The 20,001-nt window shown below is 43.6% G+C and overlaps 1 protein-coding gene across 4 annotated transcripts in view; it reads right to left on the reverse strand.

The window, feature by feature from the left end:
• Positions 1-11,585: 11,585 nt before the first annotated feature.
• The window catches only part of PLCG1 (phospholipase C gamma 1), a 398,460-nt gene continuing 390,044 nt past the window's right edge, over positions 11,586-20,001 (reverse strand). Inside the window, exons 31-33 of one of the 4 annotated variants that reach the window (XM_085619109.1) lie at positions 19,391-19,578; positions 17,966-18,018; positions 14,505-14,642 (exon numbers count right to left, since the gene is read on the reverse strand). In XM_085619109.1, the coding sequence (XP_085475235.1) occupies positions 17,973-18,018; positions 19,391-19,578 (234 nt within the window). In that variant the 3' untranslated portion in view covers positions 14,505-14,642; positions 17,966-17,972. Of the gene's footprint in view, positions 14,643-17,965; positions 18,019-19,384; positions 19,579-20,001 lie in introns of those variants that run through there. The other 3 variants (XM_085619110.1, XM_085619111.1, XM_085619112.1) reach the window with 3 other exon arrangements.

Raw genomic sequence — 20,001 nt, forward strand, 5'->3', positions numbered from 1 at the left:
GCCGAAGTGTGTTTCTCTGCACCGCTGGCAGGCTGGCTCGAGCCCGAGCTGCCGGAAGGCTTACTTGGCTTCTTCACCGGGCCCGAAGGTGGGGTGTGTGAAGCAGTGTCTCTGGTCTTGCCTAGGCCCGGAGGCGAAGGCGTGACCGAAGCCTTTTTGGGTGTCAGCGCGGGTGTGGGAGGGGGTAGATTGGTACTCACGACCCTCTGCGCCGGGGGGGATGTCCTCCACATCTGACTTGTCGGCCTCGGAAGCGCTGACGAGGTCCTCTTCGGTACGATGATGTTCCGGATCGTCGATGTCGTCTCCGAAGATGTAGACTGGAATGGACGTCTAGGAGTGTGCCATGTTCCTTCTGGCTCTTCGGTCCTGAATAGTCTTTTTGGATCGGAAAGACTTACAGGCCGGACAGTCTCGAGCCTCGTGTTCCGGGGAGAGGCAAAGGTTGCATACCTCATGAAGATCGGTGTGTGGAAATTTGGACCCACATTGAGGGCACTTTTTAAATGGAGTTCTTTCCATGAGCCGGGACCGGAGCCTGGGTAGGCCCGAAGGCCGCCGTCGACAACTGGAACCGAAGGTTTGTGTCGATGAGAAGGTGCGTTGGTTGAAGAGATCGTGATCGAAACAATAAAGCGATTGGGGTGAGGATTGCGCGTCGATCGTCGAACTGGAAGCTGTTCGGAACCGGATCACAAAGATAACATCCGAGCCCGATGGTGGAAAAAAACAATCTGAGGATGGAGCCGAAGCCCATGCGCAATACGATCCAAAGGAGGAGTCACCGACCTTGTGACTTCCAAAGACTTTCCAAGAGGAAAAACAAACTGCAAACATCCGGGCCCAACACCAGATGGCGATCTATGCAAAAGTGTGTAATCTGCAGCTCATATGCCAAGAACACATATTTAAACTTTACAGAAACACACAGTCACTGGATGAGGTCATTAGTGATGTCACTGACCATGTCATAAATGATGTAATATGTGACGTCATCAGCAGTGCATTGCAGGGGCAAGAGTTATAGTTAGCTGAACTAACTATAATGGGGGAATTTCTATGGTTTTGTACGAGTGAAATGTCCAACTAACTATAACGTCCCTGAAACCTAGGGGTTTTTTCAGTGAATTTCTAAGGTTTTTTAAATGCTAATTTCGTACTATAACGTGCCTGAAACCTATGTTTTTGTCAGTGAATATATATATATATATATATATATATATATATATGAATATATATCATCTACTGGCAGTCGCCAGTAGATAGTTATAGTTAGGACCTATTTTCCATAGGAAAATCGCAACATTCTATTCCCAATAACTTTGGCGCCGTATGTCGAATCTTCGCAAAACTTTCAAAACTTATGTCGCACTCCGGTCCGCTCCTATCTTGAAAGTTTCGGGGAGATTTGGCAAGCGAGGGCAGAGAAAAAAGGGGGTCCCAAAACGTGTTTTTCCCATGCAATTTCCCATAGGAAACTTTAGGCACGGCTACAGCCCGAATTGCTGAACGGAATTACACCAAATTTGGCAAAGAGGTAGTTCTTGGTACCAAAAGAACCCTTTTTGTTAAATGGTGTGAATCCGTTCAGTAGTTGCTGAGTAAATGAAAATTAAATACGTTTCGATATCTATGGCCGCGCAGGATCCGCACACCCTCCCGATCACGAGCTGAATGCTAATTGGCTGTCAACACTCCAAAGCAGGAAGTGTTAGCAGCCATCTTGTGCCTCGGTAGAACCGAGGTACAAGAAAAGGGAAAATAAACGTGAAAAACGAGAAAAGGGGGCAGGGTAGAAACACCCTGACCCCCTAAGCCTGCTCAGGGGGTCCCGCAAGGACCCCCAGGGCCCAAAAATGCATTTTAATTTAAAAAAAAGAAATCGCCGAGATTCGCGCACCCAGCGCAAATTTTGGCCGACATTAAGTTGGGGGAATTACTTAATCTTCAATCCTGAGGGTCCCTGGGTTCAACTAGCCCACCAGGTACCTCCAGTAAGCGTCACGGAGCTTCTTTGCAGAGTGTTGCAAAAAGGGGCGTGGCCTCTGAACACCTCTGCAACGCAGCTCTCTGGCGCATACTGGAGGTACATGGTGGGCTAGTTGGCCCCCAGGGACCCTCAGGATTGAAGAGGAATTCCCCAACTTAAAACGCGCCACAAGGCGTGTTTGCAGACATGTCACCTCAGGCCCCGCCCCCTTCCTTCACCATTGTGCAAACGCGTCCCCTGGCGAGTTGTAAGTTGGAGAATTAATTCCCCTTCAATAGTGAGGGTCCCTGAGGGCCAAATAGTCCTCCAGGTACCTCCAGTTTGCACCAGGGAGCTGCGTTGCAAAGAGGAGTTCAGAGGCCACACCCCTTTTTACACCTCTCTGTAACGCAGCTCTGTGGTGCTTACTGGAGTTACCTAGTGCGCTAGTTTGACCCTAGGGACTCTCAGGATTCAAGGGGACTTATTCTCCCAACTTAAATCAGCCACAGGGCGTGTTTACACAGTGGTGAATGGAGGGGACGAGGCCTGAGGAGACGTGTGCAAACACGCCCTGTGGTGCATTTTAAGTTGGGGAAATAATTCCCCTTCAATCCTGAGGGCCAACTAGCCCACCAGGTGCTTCCAGTAAGCGCCACTGCGCTGCGTTGCAGAAAGGTGGTCTAGGCCGTGCCCCTTTTTACATCTCTCTGCAACACAGCTCTTTGGCGCTTACTAGAGGTACCTAGTGGGCTAGTTGGACCCTAGGGACCCTCAGGATTCAAGGGGACTTAATTTCCCTAATTAAAACGGCCACAGAGCGTGTTTACACAGAGGTGAAGGGAGGTGACGGGGCCTGAGGTGATGTGTGCAAACACGCCCGGTGGCGCATTTTAAGTTGGGGAAATAATTCTCCTTCAATCCTGAAGACCAACTAGCCCACCAGGTGCTTCTAGTAAGCACCACTGCGCTGCAGAGAAGTGGTCTAGGCCGTGCACCTTTTTACACCTCTCTGCAACGCAGCTCTGTGGTGCTTACTGGAGGTACCTAGTGGGCTAGAGGGACCCTCAGGATTCAAGGGGACTTAATCCCCCAAATTAAAACGGCCACAGGGCGGGTTTACACAGTGGTGACGGGGCCTGAGGTGACATGTGTAAACACGCCCTGTGGCGCATTTTAAGGTGGGGAATTAAGTCCTGTTTAATCCTGAGAGTCCCTGGGTCCAACTAGTCCACCATGTACCTCCAGTAAGCACCACAGAGCTGCGTTGCACAGAGGTGGTCTGAGGCCATAACCCATTTTACACCTCTCTGCAATGCAAATCTGTGGCACTTACTGGACATACCTGGTGGGTTAGTTGGCCCCCAGGGACCCTCGGGATTCAAGGGGACTTTATCCCCCAACTTAAAACGCCCACAGGTCATGTTTGCACACAGGTCATCTCAGGCCCCCCCCTCCCTTCACCAGTGTGCAAACACACCCTGTGGTGCGTTTTAAGAGGTAGTTTTAATCCCCCTGCCCTATTATTTACTAGGGCCTTACAGAGGAGGTCATGCTAATCACAGGGGGACCCCAACGCATAGTGTTCCCTAGTGTATGTAGGTGTTTTCACTGTATTGAGTGTCTTTTAACATAGCACTGGCTCTAGGACTGGTTAGTCAGACACAGTTACCACCAGTACCCATCTGAAAAAGTTGAGGGTACAGGCTTCTTTCTGCTCCCCCGTTTGTTCTTTCTGCACGTCTTGCTACTTCCTGCACTTTTCTTCGTCTTTGAGGACTTCTGTTGCTTCTTTCTGCATTTCTTTTGCTTCTTTCTGTGCGTTTTTTGTTCTTTCTTCACATGTCCTACCTCTGTAGGTATAGGTAGAAACTAGCATTTAAAAAACCTTTGAAATTCACTGAAAAAACCATAGGTTTCAGGGGTGTTATAGTTAGCTGGACATTTTACTCGTACAAAACCATTGAAATTCCCCTGATCTAGTTAGTTCAGCTAACTATAACTCGCACGCCCGCAATGCACTGCTGATGACGTCACATATTACATCACTCATGACATGGTCAGTGACATCACTTGTGACATCACTGATGACATCTCAAATGACATCACTGATGACATCATCCTTGTGATAGAGTGGCAGACCTCCTCTCACCCTAATATAACCTTTGATACACACATTCAAAAATAGAAACTAACATTTTCAAAAAAATGGACATACCAATACCAGTTACAACAACATATTCAGTAATTCCAAGATCTACATACACATCCACTCAGTCACCAACAGTCCTATATAGTCACTCATACATGTACTCACTCATCATATGTACTCATACGCCTATACATCCTGTTACACACCGCCACTCATTCATAGAGTTACTCACACACATAGTCACTCATGCTAAAAAAGAATCAAACATCCATTTACTTGCATATACAGTTATACACACACCACCACACTTACTTCTACAGAAATGTACACATACTTACTCTCTTAAGCAATCACGTATAGAAACACATACTAATTTATACAGGAACTCTTCCAATCTCTCTCTCTCTCACATATACTCACTTATATACACCAATACTCACATATACTAGTTTAAAACATATGTAGTTACTCAAAGACACTATTGAGACAGTCATTCACTCACTAACACATCCATACACACACTCATCCACCCATACAGTCCTGCACACATGCTGTCTTCAACACATACAAACAGTGAATCACTCATTCATGCATCTATGCACTATGTAATACCCCCCACCGAACCATACAGACACTCATACCGCTACTCGAAAAACAAAGTAATAACCCATATAGACACTCATGTAGCTACTCACCAACCCATGCAGTCACTTATACACAAAGTGAGACTGATACAGATATTTACATATTTAAACATTACTCACGAACACATGTATTCAGTACGATAAACTTAATCAGTCATGCAATCAATTTTTCATTAAAAAAAATCATCCATTTAGACACTTATATACCCATTTATTCTTCCACTGACCTTGAGATATACATATTAAAACATATTTAATTTCCAGAAAAACACACATTCAGTGGATGATGTCATCAGTGATGTCATTTGAGATGTCATCAGTGATGTCACTGACCATGTCATGAGTGATTTAATATGTGACGTCATCAGCAGTGCATTGCGGGCGCGCGAGTTATAGTTAGCTGAACTAACTATAACGGGGGAATTTCAATGGTTTTGTACGAGTGAAATGTCCAGCTAACTAGAACGCCCCTGAAACCTATGGTTTTTTCAGTGAATATATATATATATATATATATATATATATATATATACACATATACATACATACATATATACATACACACACATCCTACTGGTGGTCGCCAGTAGGTAGTTATAGTTAGAACCTCGTTTCTATTCAAAAAGCATTTTTTCGTTTGACGATATCTTTGGTGTTGATTGATGAATCTTCGCGAAATTTTCAAAACAAATGGGGCAGACCGGTCAGCTCCTGTCTTGAAGGTTTTGGGTGATTTGTTAAGCAGGGGCCGAGAAAAAAGGGGGTTCCCAAAACACGTTTTCCCCATGTTAATTACCATAAGAATTTTGAAACAGGTTACAACCCGAACCGCTGAACGGAATTACACCAAATTTGGCAAAAAGGTAGGTCTTGGTACCAGTGTCCTGGTACAAGGCTGGCCCCGCCTTACTTGTCTACTGAAGTTTTAGGGCTAGTGGAATATGGGAATTGGTATAATATTATGAATCATATCCGCTTAATTGGGATACACGGAGTTGTACCTGCACAGCGGGGTGGCCGGTTTGGCATGTCGAGACAAAGATGAGTAAAATAGAAACAATCCAAGTTAAAGCCATGGTTTAAAGATGTCTCAGTCAATAATGGTGCAGTTTATTAACCAACAGCATTGTGCGATTTGTATTTCTGATTCAGTTAAGATGATCTGTCCAACTGATGAGGAAAAAACTGCATGGAGTGATTTGTAAAAGAATGATAAAAATTGGAACATTATGTCATTACCAACCTTAGTTTAGGCTTCTTTTTCCAAAAAAAGAATATTGACTTGGACGTGTCTGCAGAGGACGGAGCTAGCTAGGGACATCAGTACTTCCAGATAATGTCACACCAATTGGGAGACAGTTATCCCACCTTGAAACACACCAACTCATGGTCAGTGCCAGTGGATATATTTTGACATGCATGGATTGTAATGATATCGACAATTACATAGCGCTTAGTACCCCTGTTGAGACACTGAGGCTCTTTATTCATGGAATCACTCGTGTTTTTCAGTATGGTAAATAGAAGTCTTAACAGGCCTAGTTGTAAAGTGACCTTGAAGGGGGACTATGTCGCAATAAATGTTGGCTTAGTCTGCGAGGGAGGTGGTGGTGACTGCAAGAACCAGAGTGCTCGGAGAGCCCATCGCCGCTTTGTGTGTGCGCAGAAGAAGAGCCATTCACAAAGTCCAGATTAATCAATGCTGGCTATTGTCCCTGGCATGCTCTTCCTTTCCGTAGCAGGCGCAAAGCTTCAAGGAGCAAGGCTGCGGGCTGAGGAAGCTCAGGCCTTATGTTTCATTTACCTGGGAAACGTTTATCACTATCACAGAAATTGTACCTCCTCTAAGAAGGCCGCAGGAAGAGAGACCACCCTGATAGCGATAAGTCATCATTGAGGGCAAGAAATAAAAACATAATGTTAGACCACTCTTTGACAAATGTGAAACTTGTTCACCTCTCTTGCTTCGTTCTATACCTCTCGCTTCTTTCTGTACATCTCTTCCTTCTTTCTGCACCTCACTTGCTTCTCTCTGCACCTCACTTGCTTCTTTCTGTCCTCACTTGCCTCTTTCTGTACTTCTCTTGCTTCTTTCTGCACCTTTATTCCTCTTTCTGAACTTCTCTTGCTTGTTTCTGCACCTCTCCTGCTTCTTTCTGTACCTTTATTCCTCTTTCTGAACTTCTCTTGCTTGTTTCTGCACCTCTCTTCCTTCTTTCTGCACCTCACTTGCTTCTCTCTGCACCTCACTTGCTTCTTTCTGTCCTCACTTGCCTCTTTCTGTACTTCTCTTGCTTCTTTCTGCACCTTTATTCCTCTTTCTGAACTTCTCTTGCTTGTTTCTGCACCTCTCCTGCTTCTTTCTGTACCTTTATTCCTCTTTCTGAACTTCTCTTGCTTGTTTCTGCACCTCTCCTGCTTCTTTCTGTACCTCTCTTGCTTCTTTCTGCATCTCTCGCCTTTCTGCGCCTCTCCCTTTTTCTGCACTTTTTCTCTTTCTGCAGTTCTTGCTTCTTTCTACACCTCACTTTCCTTTTTCTGCACTTCTCTTGCCTCATTCTGCACCTGTTGCTTCTTTTCTTTCTGCACCCCTCTTGCCTCTTTCTGCACCTCTGTTCCTTCTTTCTGCACCTTTCTTGCTTCTTTTTGCACCCCCCTCTTGCCTCTTTCTGCACCCCTCTTCCCTCTTTCTGCACTCTTCCCTCTTTCTGCACCCTCTTGCATCTTTCTGCACCCCTCTTGCCTCTTTTTGCACCCCTCTTGTCTCTTTGTGCACCTTTCTTGTCTCTTTGTGCACCTCTCATCTCTTTGTGCACCTCTTGTCTCTTTGTCCACCTCTCTTTCCTCTTCCTGCACTTCTGTTGTCTATTTCTGCACATCTGTTGCTTCCGTCTGCACTTCTCACCTCTTTCTGCATCTCTGTTGCTTCTTTCAGCACTTCTCTTGCCTCTCTACATTTCAGTTGCTTCTTTCTGCAACCCTCTTCTTGCACCTCTCTTGCCTGTTTCTGAACCTCTGTTGCTTCTTTATGCACTTCTCTTGCCTCTTTCTGTACTACTTTCCTCTTCCTATACCCGTTGCCTCTTTCTGCACTTGTTTTCCCTCTTTCTGCACCTCTCTTGTCTTTATACCCTTCTATTGCCTCTTTCTGCACCTCTGTTGCGTCTTCCTGCACTTCTCTTGCCTCTTTCTGCAGATGTGTTCATTCTTTCTGCGCCTCTTTTGTCTGTTTCTGCACCTTTTGCCTCTTTCTGCACTTCTCTTGCCTCTTTCTGCACCTCTATTGCTTCTTTCTGCACTTCTCTTGCCACTTTTTGCACCTCTGTTGGTGCCTTCTGCACCCCCTGTGCTTCTTTCTGTACCCCTCTTGCCTCTTTCTATACCCCTCTTGCCTCTTTCTGCCCCCCTCTGGTCTCTTTGTGCACCTCTTGACGTTTTTGGTACCTCTTGTCTTTTTGTGCACCTCTCGTCTCTTTTTGCACCTCTTTCCTCTTCCTGCACTTCTGTTGTCTATTTCTGCACATCTGTTGCTTTTATCTGCACTTTTCGCCTCTTTCTGCATCTGTTGCTTCTTTCAGCACTTCAGTTGCTTCTTCCTGCAACCCTCTTCTGCCTGTTTCTACACCTCATTTGCTTCTTTCTGTACTTCTCTTGCCTCTTTCTGTACTTCTTTCCTCTTCCTACACCCGTTGCCTCTTTCTGCACCTGTCTTTCTACACTTCTGTTGCCTCTTTCTGCACCTTTGTTGCGTCTACCTGCACTTCTCTTGCCTCTTTCTGCAGATGTGTTCATTCTTTCTGCACCTCTTTTGCCGGTTTCTGCACCACTTTTGCCTCTTTCTGCAATCCTCTTGCCTCTTTCTGCACCTTTCTTACTTCTTTCTGCAGTTCTCTTGCCTATTTATGCACCTCTATTGCTTCTTTCTGCACTCCCCTTGCCACTTTCTGCACTCTTGCCTCTTTTTGCACCTCTGTTGGTGCTTTCTGCACCCCTGTGCTTCTTTCTGCACCCGTTGCTTCTTTCTTCACCCCTGTTGCCTCTTTCTGCACCCCTGTTGCCTGTCTGTGCGCCTCTCTTGCCTGCCTCTGCGCCTCTCTTGCCTGCCTCTGCGCCTCTCTTGCCTGCCTCTGCACCACACTTGCCTGTGTGCACCTCACTTGCCTGTCTCTGCACCTCTCTTGCCTCTTTCTGCACCTCTTGCATCTTGCTGCACCTCTTGCCTCTATCTGTGCCCCTCTTGCTTCTTTCTGCTCTTCTCTTGCTTCTTTTATACCCTTTTGCCCCGTTCTGCACCCCTCTCGCCTCTTTCTGGGCCCTCTTGTCTCTTTATGCACCCCTCTTGCCTCTTTCTGCACCCCCTTGCCTCTTTCTGCGCCCCTCTTGCCTCTTTCTGCACCCCTCTTGCATCCAGTTCTCACTGATACTGTCTGCTAGCACCTGCTTCATCTATGCCATTTCTAAGACTTTGTGCTGAGCTGGCCTTTTTGTCATCTTGGAGAGTCTGTGGAACCGTGACCTTCCTCTTGGTCTCCATTGGAGCCCAACACTTTTCTGGAGATCTTTGAAGTTGTTCTGAGCTGCCACCCAGCAGCTTTGGTGGCATGCCGTTTCGGTTATGGACGGTTCCGTTAGCACAACCCGTGCTCTAATTCTGGGTCACTTCAACCCAACTAAAGCTGTGGTATGACGACTCTTTAATCGGTTTGGTAAGCAGATGATCATTTCTTGTATCTAAACTGATTTGCTTTTAGAAGTCGCTTTGCACCGTCTGACACCTGGTTGATCTCTGTCTTGCAGAGCTTCTGATCATAGCGCTATCTCACAATTTACTGCTCTTTCAAAACCTGGTTGTATCCGCCTTTGTTATCACTCAGTAGGGTGCATGCCTTGAGGTTGCGTATTAGTGCTGTACCTCTCGTTGCGGTCTTACCAGCAGGATTCTGGCTAACGATGTGTAGACTTCTCAATGAAGCTTTAGTTATCTTCAACTACTTCACACTGGCTGGAGCTGCGCTGTGACTCCACATATGCCAAATGTTGATTCTGCACTTCAACAGGCACATTTCCCACACACTAGCAGTTTGCTAGACAATGGTAAACTCAATGGGAGAGCACTGTCGATCTTCGGGATACTTATCCCACATCCCACATCTTGTCACCAGTTGTGGCGTCCTTCACAGCCCGAGTACCGACAATGACTACACCACACACGGTGCTTGATATCACACGTCTTTATTCGTCTGCATGTAACTGTGAACGCAACATTCTAAACTTGCCTTTACTTCACTAGACTCTAACACTTACGTCACAGTTCTACAGAGTCCATCCGAACCCAAAAGGGTACCGTCATACTCATATGACACTAAACAAGGTAATGGTGGAAGACTCATCTTCAGGTTCCAAGATGCATCTTGAAAGGGTTAGGTCAGAGCAGTAGAGGTTTGTTATTAAGAGAAAGCATGAGAGGTTTTAGAAAGTGTAAAATAAATCAGTTATCCATTGTAAAAAGAGAGGGGAGGAATACAAGATAGGGAGGAATGGATTATCAGAGGAAGAGGAGAGGGCAAGGTAGATTAAGGCTGTAGCCTTTGTTTGTAAGGAGTGGAGGATTTGTAAATTAAGAGTGGGATTAAGGTGTTGATAGTCTGGCGTACCTAAAGGGAGGCAAGAAATGCAATGTGCATGGTGCTGGGGGTTCACAGGAGACTGAGGTGAAAGAGTTGGAGTGTTATGCAAAGTAGAAGAGGTGCAGAGAATAAGATAAAACAAAGCAGTTGGGTGCAAGAGGGCAGTGGCAGGAGAAATGGAGTAAATGAATAGACAATTTAGAAGGGGAGGGCTAGGGCAGTTAGATGGTTTTGTAAGAGCAATATTTAGCAATTACATAACATATGACTATCTGAAGATCTTGTCATTAACATTTAGTTTATAGACGTTAAGGGTCCCTTAGGTGGTCAGACAACACTCAATGAATTGAGAAGCAAAGCACCAGCTTTCCTGTAGCAAATTTCTCCTTGATCATTGATGGCTGGACGTTGTTTAGACAGGATTTTAGACCATAAACCAACCAACCAGGTGACCACACGTCAGGCAGATGATAAACCTTAGGTATGGAAGGGTAAGGGGGTATTAATACCTCCGAATTTTCCACCAAGTGGTGGTCAACAGATGTGTGTTAGTATTGATTCAAGATAAAGATATCCACTACAGTATGCAGAAAGAGAAAACTATGTTACTGTATAAAAGAAAAGAATTAATATTTTGACAATCTGCATTCAAAATTATATCTGCACACTTCGAGAATAAACAGGAGGAGAAACAGGTGAAGGGTTAATTGCCTGTTGTGGCTTGCAGACTGCAAAGCACAGCAAAACATACATGGAACAACCAAATGTTAGAACTTCTCATAAAGCTTGAATACTTCAGCAACACTATATCCAGCTATGGTCTTGATTGTATTGTTTCAGATATCCATGTTCATGAAATCTAAATTAAACTTTTATAAGGTCTAGAATGTAAACCGTGTAAATCTATGAGTGCATTTAATTGTGATGTGTTATTTCAAACAGAGCGGTCCATTATTGTGCAAACTCCAACTATGTTGAAATCCCACTTCTCAATATGATCACAGATTTAGGCATTTGCCTTGCTATTTATTGCTGATCTCTATGAAGCGATCCCTTTGTCTTTTCATGCAGCAGATTAGTGGCCCTACCAAAATAATCTTCCATCTTCTATTCAAATTATTAAACCATATCCTTTTTTTGTCTCCCTCACATTAACATAAGATGCATTTAAAAAATCGGAACATCAGACATACTCTTTGGAGAGGGCTTTATTTAAGAACTTAACTTTACACATAACTGGTGTCCATTAGCCAATCCAAGGCCTGAGACTAAGACCTTGTATGTGCGACAAATACGCATTTTGTTACACTGGAGCACATCAAGAACCAACCAGCCTGTTGAGAGGCACCTGCTTTGTGTCTGCCAGTTACCGCATGCATGGCGTCTACGGATTCATGTACATGGTGCATAATGAGGCCAAACAAATCCAGAGACTGCAAACTTCGAGGTGTAACTTTAATGCTGTCAGCAGCAAACTCTTTAGTGGGCTTAACTGCTCCTTTAAAAACAAACCAGATTATTTAATCTTGAATGCATCACAAGAGAATTTGGCACCTTCATACAACACCTTCCAAATATGCCATTTTATTTAGACTGGATTCACTGGGCAACGCAAATTACCAGGAGCATTGGCAAGTAAACTGTGAAATTGCAACTGGTTTGTACAGTACTGTCCATAGTAAAATAAACCCACAGCCAGCCTGAGGTTTTTTTTAAACTCATCCAAGCATATTATACTCAATTGCTACCCTCAAACTATCTTAAGAGCAGGTGGCCTGCAAAATTTAATTGAATTTGCCAATGAAGATTTAAGCAGATTTAACAGGTCACTTCCTCTCAAACACTGACATAACTGGAACAACAAGTTACAACCTGACATTATTTATTTTGACCCAGCCCTAACCGTGTTTAAGTGGCAGCGGTCTGTCAGGTAGCTTCCAGTTATCAGATAGAGCAGTCCGCCTCAGAGTCTGATACGAGAGAGATGGCTCTTATTAACTATATGAATATTTAATGCATCTTAACGGCACAATGGTAGAAACATTCACTGGCAAACGGAAATATCTGACAACACAGGACCAATTTCTACAAAAACATTTTTCAGACCAAGTTATTTTGTGTATACAGCATTCTGGAATAGTTCACACAAAAAATACTAATAGACAGTTTTTTTGGTAAATGGGAAAGAAATGTTGTAACAATATTTCTCGTCCACCCCACGGCGAAATGAAAGGCCCAATGTTGTGAGAAGTGCTGCTTCTTAAATGGCTCGTGAAATGCCAAACAATAGAGATAAAACTTGAAGGTACCATAACAAATATTGACTTTACAATAAGAACAGTTTATAAAACAACGCTAGTCTTGCCGGATGCTACGGGAAAACACAGCAACGTAGGCCTGTCCTTGGAAGGGACACACACACTTTGTAATCCTTGGGGATGTTGTCAACCTTTTTTGGCAAGAATTCCCGTTTTCAGAGTCATTAAAACATCAATTCTTTCACTTCCGAAGGCACTGGAGAAGCAGCGACCCTCAGTGCCGTTGAAATATTTGGATTCAAATAAAAAGGTAAAGAAACATTCATGTTTTTTTTCATTGACGTCCTTCTTATACCATAAAGTAATCAAAAAAGCACCTCATGAAAAACATCTTATAATAAAGAATTAAAACATTAAAAACACACTTTCGGTAGTTATAGTACAAAAGAAGCATTCTTCCATTAAAGATGTGCGATATGCTTTAAATTAAGATGGTCGCTACTCTCCATCACAGAGATCCTCCTCTAGCCACAGCAGTTAATCGGGCAATGAAATGTGGCTGGCTTTTTGACCAGTGGCTCTTTTTCAGAGGCTAAGGTCAAAACATCCCAGAATGCATTGCACACTCAGTAAAATGTCCACCAATAGGCAAGGGGATATTGCAGTTGAGCTCTTCTGGTTATAAAATATGCAAGGCTGTGGCGTTGTAATGGACATCACAGAGTCTCAAAGAAGCAGCCAATTCCAGTTGACTAACTAATTCTGAACGACTTGTCCTGCGCCGCCAACACATTTCATACATTGCTAGTAAATAACTGTTGTGGCTGTGCAGATATATGCCATGGGTAGAACGGTCTTACCGTATTAAATAGTTTGTCTTGTGACAAACCCGCAAAAGGAAAGGAAAAAAGAAGGGGGAAAAAACATTTTCTACAAACTTACAAAGGAGAATGGGGGCCAATGCTAAAAGGGTGAGGGACAAAATAACGCATCATCTTGTTTTCTGAAAACAAACACTGATGTTTAAATATAACCGCAGAGCCTAAAAAGGTGAAAGTTCACATTCATAGGAAGTTTGTCGGAATCATTCAGCTTCCCCTGTGAAAGGTAAAATATTATACACATATTTCGCATAAGGGAGCTGTATAGCAGGAGCATGTTTGCGAACGAGCATCCTTGCTCTAATCTGATAAAAGCTGCCCATTAAATGACCTTATGTTAATGTAGACACTTGGTCCCTTTTGATTATAATACCTACGCTAGAATATGTTTTTTGGCGTCATAAAAGCATTGTATTTCCAGGCAGCACATAAAAAACACCCGCTGGTGTCCTATTTAAAACCTACTGAAATAGATGTGTTGTTCGGCTGGGTGCATCCAAGTGGGCATGAGGTGGGAGCCGTTGTCTGCAGGCAGCAAGCGGACCACTTGGGTGATTGATTTCAGGGAGAGCCTTCTGGTAATTGAACACTGCCTTTGTAAGAGATGCCCATCCAGCGTTGATACGGAGTGAAATTAGTGCCAGCTGCAATGGCACAATACTCTATATGTCCAAAAGGGAGATGGCGGAAATAAACAGGATGCCTGAAGGCCCCTTAAGGCAAACAACCACAGGCTGCAGAGGACAATGTCAAAGCCTTACGCTTTACACTCGGTAACACTGTACTCAGAGGCCCTTCACACTGCTATCACTATACAGTGGTCGGACGACTACTTGTCTTCTGAAAAGAGTTGCATCTTTCACTGTGCTGGAAACAGTCGACATTCAAGATCCAGTTCGCATCCAACGTGGACAGGTTCACTTTACGCATTAATACATTTCAGGGTTGACAACTCTGAGTGCAGACTTTAAACGAGAATAACGTAAAAGGTGCCCGAAAGTAGGCCAAAGCAATAACGTTTCCATAGAAACCAGTTCAGTGACATCCGTGACACTCCGTGAAGATTTTCTAGAGACGATTGTCGCCGTTTGGCCTGGTCTTTCGTGGTACTCTAGAGAGAAGAGATAAAAGGTTAATTTCAATTGAGCAAAATGTTATATTAAGAATAAAATATCAAATAACTGCACAACTTACTCTATAACAAAATTTGGAATGTCATCAATTAAGTCTTATTTGTAGGCAGGGACTTAAAAACTTGGCCCCTTTTGAAGGCTATGTGACATGACAATATAATCGTACCGTGCTTTATTTTAAGTATGGCTCAAGCGATGTGTGCTTTCAAACGTCCAGGTCAAAAAATCAAATTTGTAGAAAATTCATGAAATCTTCAAAAGTCTCAAAGAAATGGAGATACAGTGGCCTCCCCTTGTATCTAAAGAAGAACAAGACCGCCAATGTGTTTTTGGGTCACGTATGCAGAGGCTAGGACAGCGATTTCATAATCTCTTAACTTCTGATTATTAAAAGGCATCATAAAATCTAACTGCTACTTATCGCTGGATGAAAAAAGATCTTTTTCATTCATGGGACCTTTACCCACATATATAATTGAAAGATGCACTTTGAAGCTAGTTAGATATAATATTAGCTTTGAATGTTAGTAATTTATCTAGTACAGAATGGATCAGTATTCTCCCGTCATCTCTTTTTAAAGAAGACAATTCACAGAAAGACATTCATTAAAATATTATATGTTTGAGCTCAAACTAAACTCTAAAAATCCTAATGCACCCTAAATCTAAGGGTCTTATCTTTGAGAGTGTGACCAGGTTGTGAAGCTTTGTGATCATTTTGTTCTTCAGTTTTTAGGTCTCGCCTGACCCAGCGCATGCGCTGGTCTGGCGAGACTTATTGAGAGGGCCCCAAAAAGTGCTACCAGGCCAGCCTAGAGCTACAGTGCATGTGCGCGGGCGCCGCGTTTTACCGCGATTACTTTCACTTTCGCTGCCGCACGGCCGCTTTGCATAGCCAATAGGTCTCGCTTTTGGGACCTTATAAGTATTTAGTTATGCAACTGTTGCATGGCTAAACACTTATAAGGTCCCAAATGCGAGACCTATTGGCTATGCCAATGCTTGTTTGTATTCTTCCAATCCCCTCCCCATATAGTTATCATGGTAGGAAAGTGCACCCTTTGGGAATAGTCATCCCCCGCCTGGTATCTGATGTGATATCGTCTGGTAGTGCACTGGATGCCTGCTAACTAGGTCTCCAGTGCCAGATTTCTTTCATAAAACTACACAATTGTTTCTCCAATTGACAATACCTTTCGTACTCCCTGTAAACATATGAGTATATAGGCTTTTTTTAAAAATACATGGGATTCAGCATTCCTCATTGTGCAACGTTGACTAATACAAGGCAGTGCATTTTGGGCAACAATTGACCTTTCTCAGGGGTAACTGCGAAAAAACAGAAAATATATACATCACCAATACCCATCCCAAACTCATCTTTGCTGTTGTTACTTTGTGCACCCCTTCACAAATGTCGTTTAACCTCCAATTTCATGTATCTCATGAGTTGTTCTCATTTCATGGCTGTGCAACCTGGGTTGAAACCAGACATGGTTCCATCATATATTCCACTACACAGCCTGTGTGGCATGTAGTGTCAGTAAGTCACCCCTAGAGTAGGCCTTACAGCGATAAGGCAGGGTGCACTATACTAAATGTAGGAACATATCTGCAGATATGCCCCTGTGCTGGTCAACTCTATTGCTGCCAGTACAAGTGAACAGGGAAGCCATTTTAAGTACATGTGCTGGACACTGGGGAAAACTATTTCCCCAGCTCCATGATGGCTTCACTGAAAATACGGATATTTGGTATCAAAAGTCTCATATTAATAAGCCCACACTGATGGCAGTGCTGTATTTATTAATGCATGTACGCTGAGGGCATCTTAGAGGTGTCTCCTGAAAACCTACCAGTTACTAGTGTGTTGACTGACTGGTTTTCACCAGCCTGCCACCAGAGACAAGTTTCTGACCCCCAAGGGTGAGGGCCTTTGGTCTCAGGTGGTCAGAAACCAAGCCTGCCCTGGTAGTGGGTGTTTACACCCCCTCCCACAGGATGACCCGCCGATTTGCATTATAAGGCAGGGGAGCTTCAAAGGAGAGGAAGCCTACCCCCTTTTTTCCAGAGCCCTTTGGCCCCTGAGCAGGCGGGAAAATTAGCTAGTAAGATAGGCGTGCCCCCCTCCCCCCCTTAAAGCTAGTACTACGCCTAAGGATGGCTGCCTGAAGTGGAGGCGCCTTTTCAAAGTTGGCCATCATGTTGATGGCAAACATAGAAACTCAGGGAACGGGTTACGCCCACTTCCCACAGGAAGTGGTCATATTGGGGGTGTAGTGACCCCAGGGGTAGGTGGTCCATTGGCTACTACCCTACACTCTCTTAACACCCCTAAATTCAAGATTTAGAGGAACACCTAGCACCAGAAAAGCAGATTTTGCTGACCTATGAAGAAGAAGGACCCTGAAGAGCCGTGAAAGCAAAGACTGCCAGCATGTCTGCTGTTCTCGTCGCATTTGCCCCAAAGTCGCCTCATCCTGCAGCTGTCATGCCTCAAAGCCTGGGAAGCCTGCCTGCTTTCAACAAAGAGCCAGGACTCCAGTGGAGTGCCTGCATCTTTTGAGCCTGAAGTCTGTTTCACATGCCATAGTGTATGTATCTATCGTATCTGCTCAGGCCCCTCAATAAAGCTGCCTTTGTGGATGTTGAGCTTCACTGTAGAAATAAGTTGCGATTCTTCAGTATCATCTTGACCAAAGTGTCCCTGCCTGTCTTCTGAGTCCCGTTGAACAGACTCTGATTCTTGGAGAACAATCACTTTTGAAGGTTTTCCGTCATGGCATCGCTGGCATTTTCTCAGCAATCTCTTTCAATCAAGGACATGGCATAAAAGGCTCAACATCTGTCAAAAAGTATCAAATTTTCCTGGCTAGAATATGTTGCAGAAAATAAAGAAACAGCAATTAATATAAGGGTTTAATAAACAAGGGTGGCCCATCAGGGTTGGATTTTTCAGAGGTGATAGTACGGGATTGGAATAAATAGGAGACAGGTCAGGGTGTGAAATGAAGAATAAAGAGAAAATCTATGGCCCCAAGAAATATGGGCATTGGCAAAGCCAGTAGGTCGGACATTGGATTGCCAGTCTTTTTGCTTTGTTAATACCGGATTTGTTTTGTCAGTGTTTTTCAAAAATGTTATTTTACGGGAAGTTGCCAGGTCCTCATCAATCTTTAAAAAAAACTGTCTCAAAGCAACAAAAAAATTACAATAAAATCTTTGGTCTCAAAAGCACACATTGCTATGGTAGTCCTTAAGGATGTGATCCTTGTGAAAGGTGCAGAATGCCGTCACTCACAGTGAAGTTAGCCCATGTCTGAAGAGGACTGATCCATTGCTCCATGCTGGATGCTGTAGTGTGTGGAAGAAAAACGTGAGTGACACAATAACAGACCAATGGCTAAAAAGAGGCGAACTGAAAGCCCCTATATTTAAGTATTTTATACATATAATTGAATTAAAATCAAACACCAGACCTAAAAAGGCAAGGGTCACTTAAAAACCAGGAAAATAATAGACCAGTAGCAAAAAATGAATACATCATGTCATCCAACTCCATACAAATCAAAATACACTACGGGGGACAAAGGGCCTCATTTGAAAAGACTGCCCAATCACATCCGCACAAGATAAAACTTTGAATGTGAGAACAACATGGATGAGTTGTCAGTATTGACCATTAAGTCCCAATAAATAGCAAATAGAAATACTGGGATGGTAACTCAACCTTTTTGGTATATGATTAGAAAGAGTATGACCTCATAAATACTAATTCTTATGCAGGATTTCAATAGTCTTTTCAAATGTCAAAAGTCAGTGATATTAAAAAAGTAATTTAATGGTGGCTCAATGTGCTATATGAAAGTAGTGCTCAGCTTAAATCCAATCTCACTAGTCTGGTGCCTATGCCAGTAAAATGATTCAGAATAAACTATCACCCATTTTGGAAGTCTCAGTTGAGAGGCCAAAAATTGGCATGTTTACTGTAGATCATATCCCCTTACATTTGTAGAGATCACAGCACAGATTAATCACATGGGCAGCGACCGAGTGGATGTGCCCTACAAGGACGTTGCCCGTGCTGTCCATGCACTGTCAATATGTGGAAAGGCCTTTGTCTCGGGCAGGTTAGCCACACTTATGTTTCCACAGCAAATAGAAACTCAGTGAGATGTGTGCTATCAATAGCTTCCTTCTTTTTAGATTTCTTGCTTTATCAAGTAACTTGTTCATTACTTGATATGTTTTTCACTGTTAATGAGCTGTGTCCTGTTAGGGTGACTTCACCCTTCATCTTTCTTTGATCCTGGATTTCTCTCTTCCAAACAAACCCCTACGTAGTCCCCTTTTCTCAAGACCAGGGGACTTTTCAATCCTCCTCTTCCCTTTGAAAGCTCTGCAAAGGCATGAAAGGGATTTCAATATGGAATGCACTGTGGTAGTGAGCTGAAATGGATTACCATGGGCTTTTCCTACCTCTTTCTGGTTTGTTCTCATAACTCCATAGACAGCAACTCGTTTAGTTTATCCCACATGGACCGCAACTCGATAAGTGACTCATGCAATATGAAGAGACTCCAGGAACGGACAAGGTTCTGAGCAGCTCAGTAATGTCCAAGTCACTTCTAAGATACTCCACCATAAAAACCACTATCATCTAAGTCTATTACAGCCAACTATGTGTAATACCCCTTTCCCATATTTAGGAGAGACCGACCTTTACCTTCTGTCCTGGCTGTCGAAGTGGTCCGCCAGCTGCTCCTGAGAGACACGGAAATCATCGAATTGCTGCTGGTAGCGGGAATCTATGGAGCCCTCCCGGTTTCTGTAGCCCTGCATTGTGCTTAAGGATTCGCTGCTCCGATCTCTCTGGGCTGATGCACCAAAGGAGTTAAAGTCCCCATTCTCCAGCTGTAAGTGTTAGAAAGAATAATTGTATTGCTTTTCTTACTTACAATTGTTGTAGCCATGCCATAAAAGCAATCAAGTGTCAGAGATGGGTTACAACAAAGGCATGCAGTCAAATAACTAATACTGAACAAACTGAATCTTTTGTATATGTGATTATGATGTAGTACAGTGGTTCTTAACCTTTTGACTTCTGTGAACCTCCACTTTATCATTCTAGTGAGCCATCATTGAAACAAGAGGACACCCACAGTCATTATTGGAATTTGGGAACCCCCACTGAGTCATTATTGGAATCCGGGGACCTAGGCCTAAGCAATCTTGAATATTTTAAGTGCAAAACAATACAAAGAAATACAGAAAAATGCAATCATCAAACAAATACACAAATGATGTAATATTTAATTTAATTAATAAACAAATACC

The sequence above is a fragment of the Triturus cristatus genome, chromosome 7 (assembly GCF_964204655.1).
Source record: "Triturus cristatus chromosome 7, aTriCri1.1, whole genome shotgun sequence".
Classification (NCBI taxonomy): domain Eukaryota; kingdom Metazoa; phylum Chordata; class Amphibia; order Caudata; family Salamandridae; genus Triturus; species Triturus cristatus.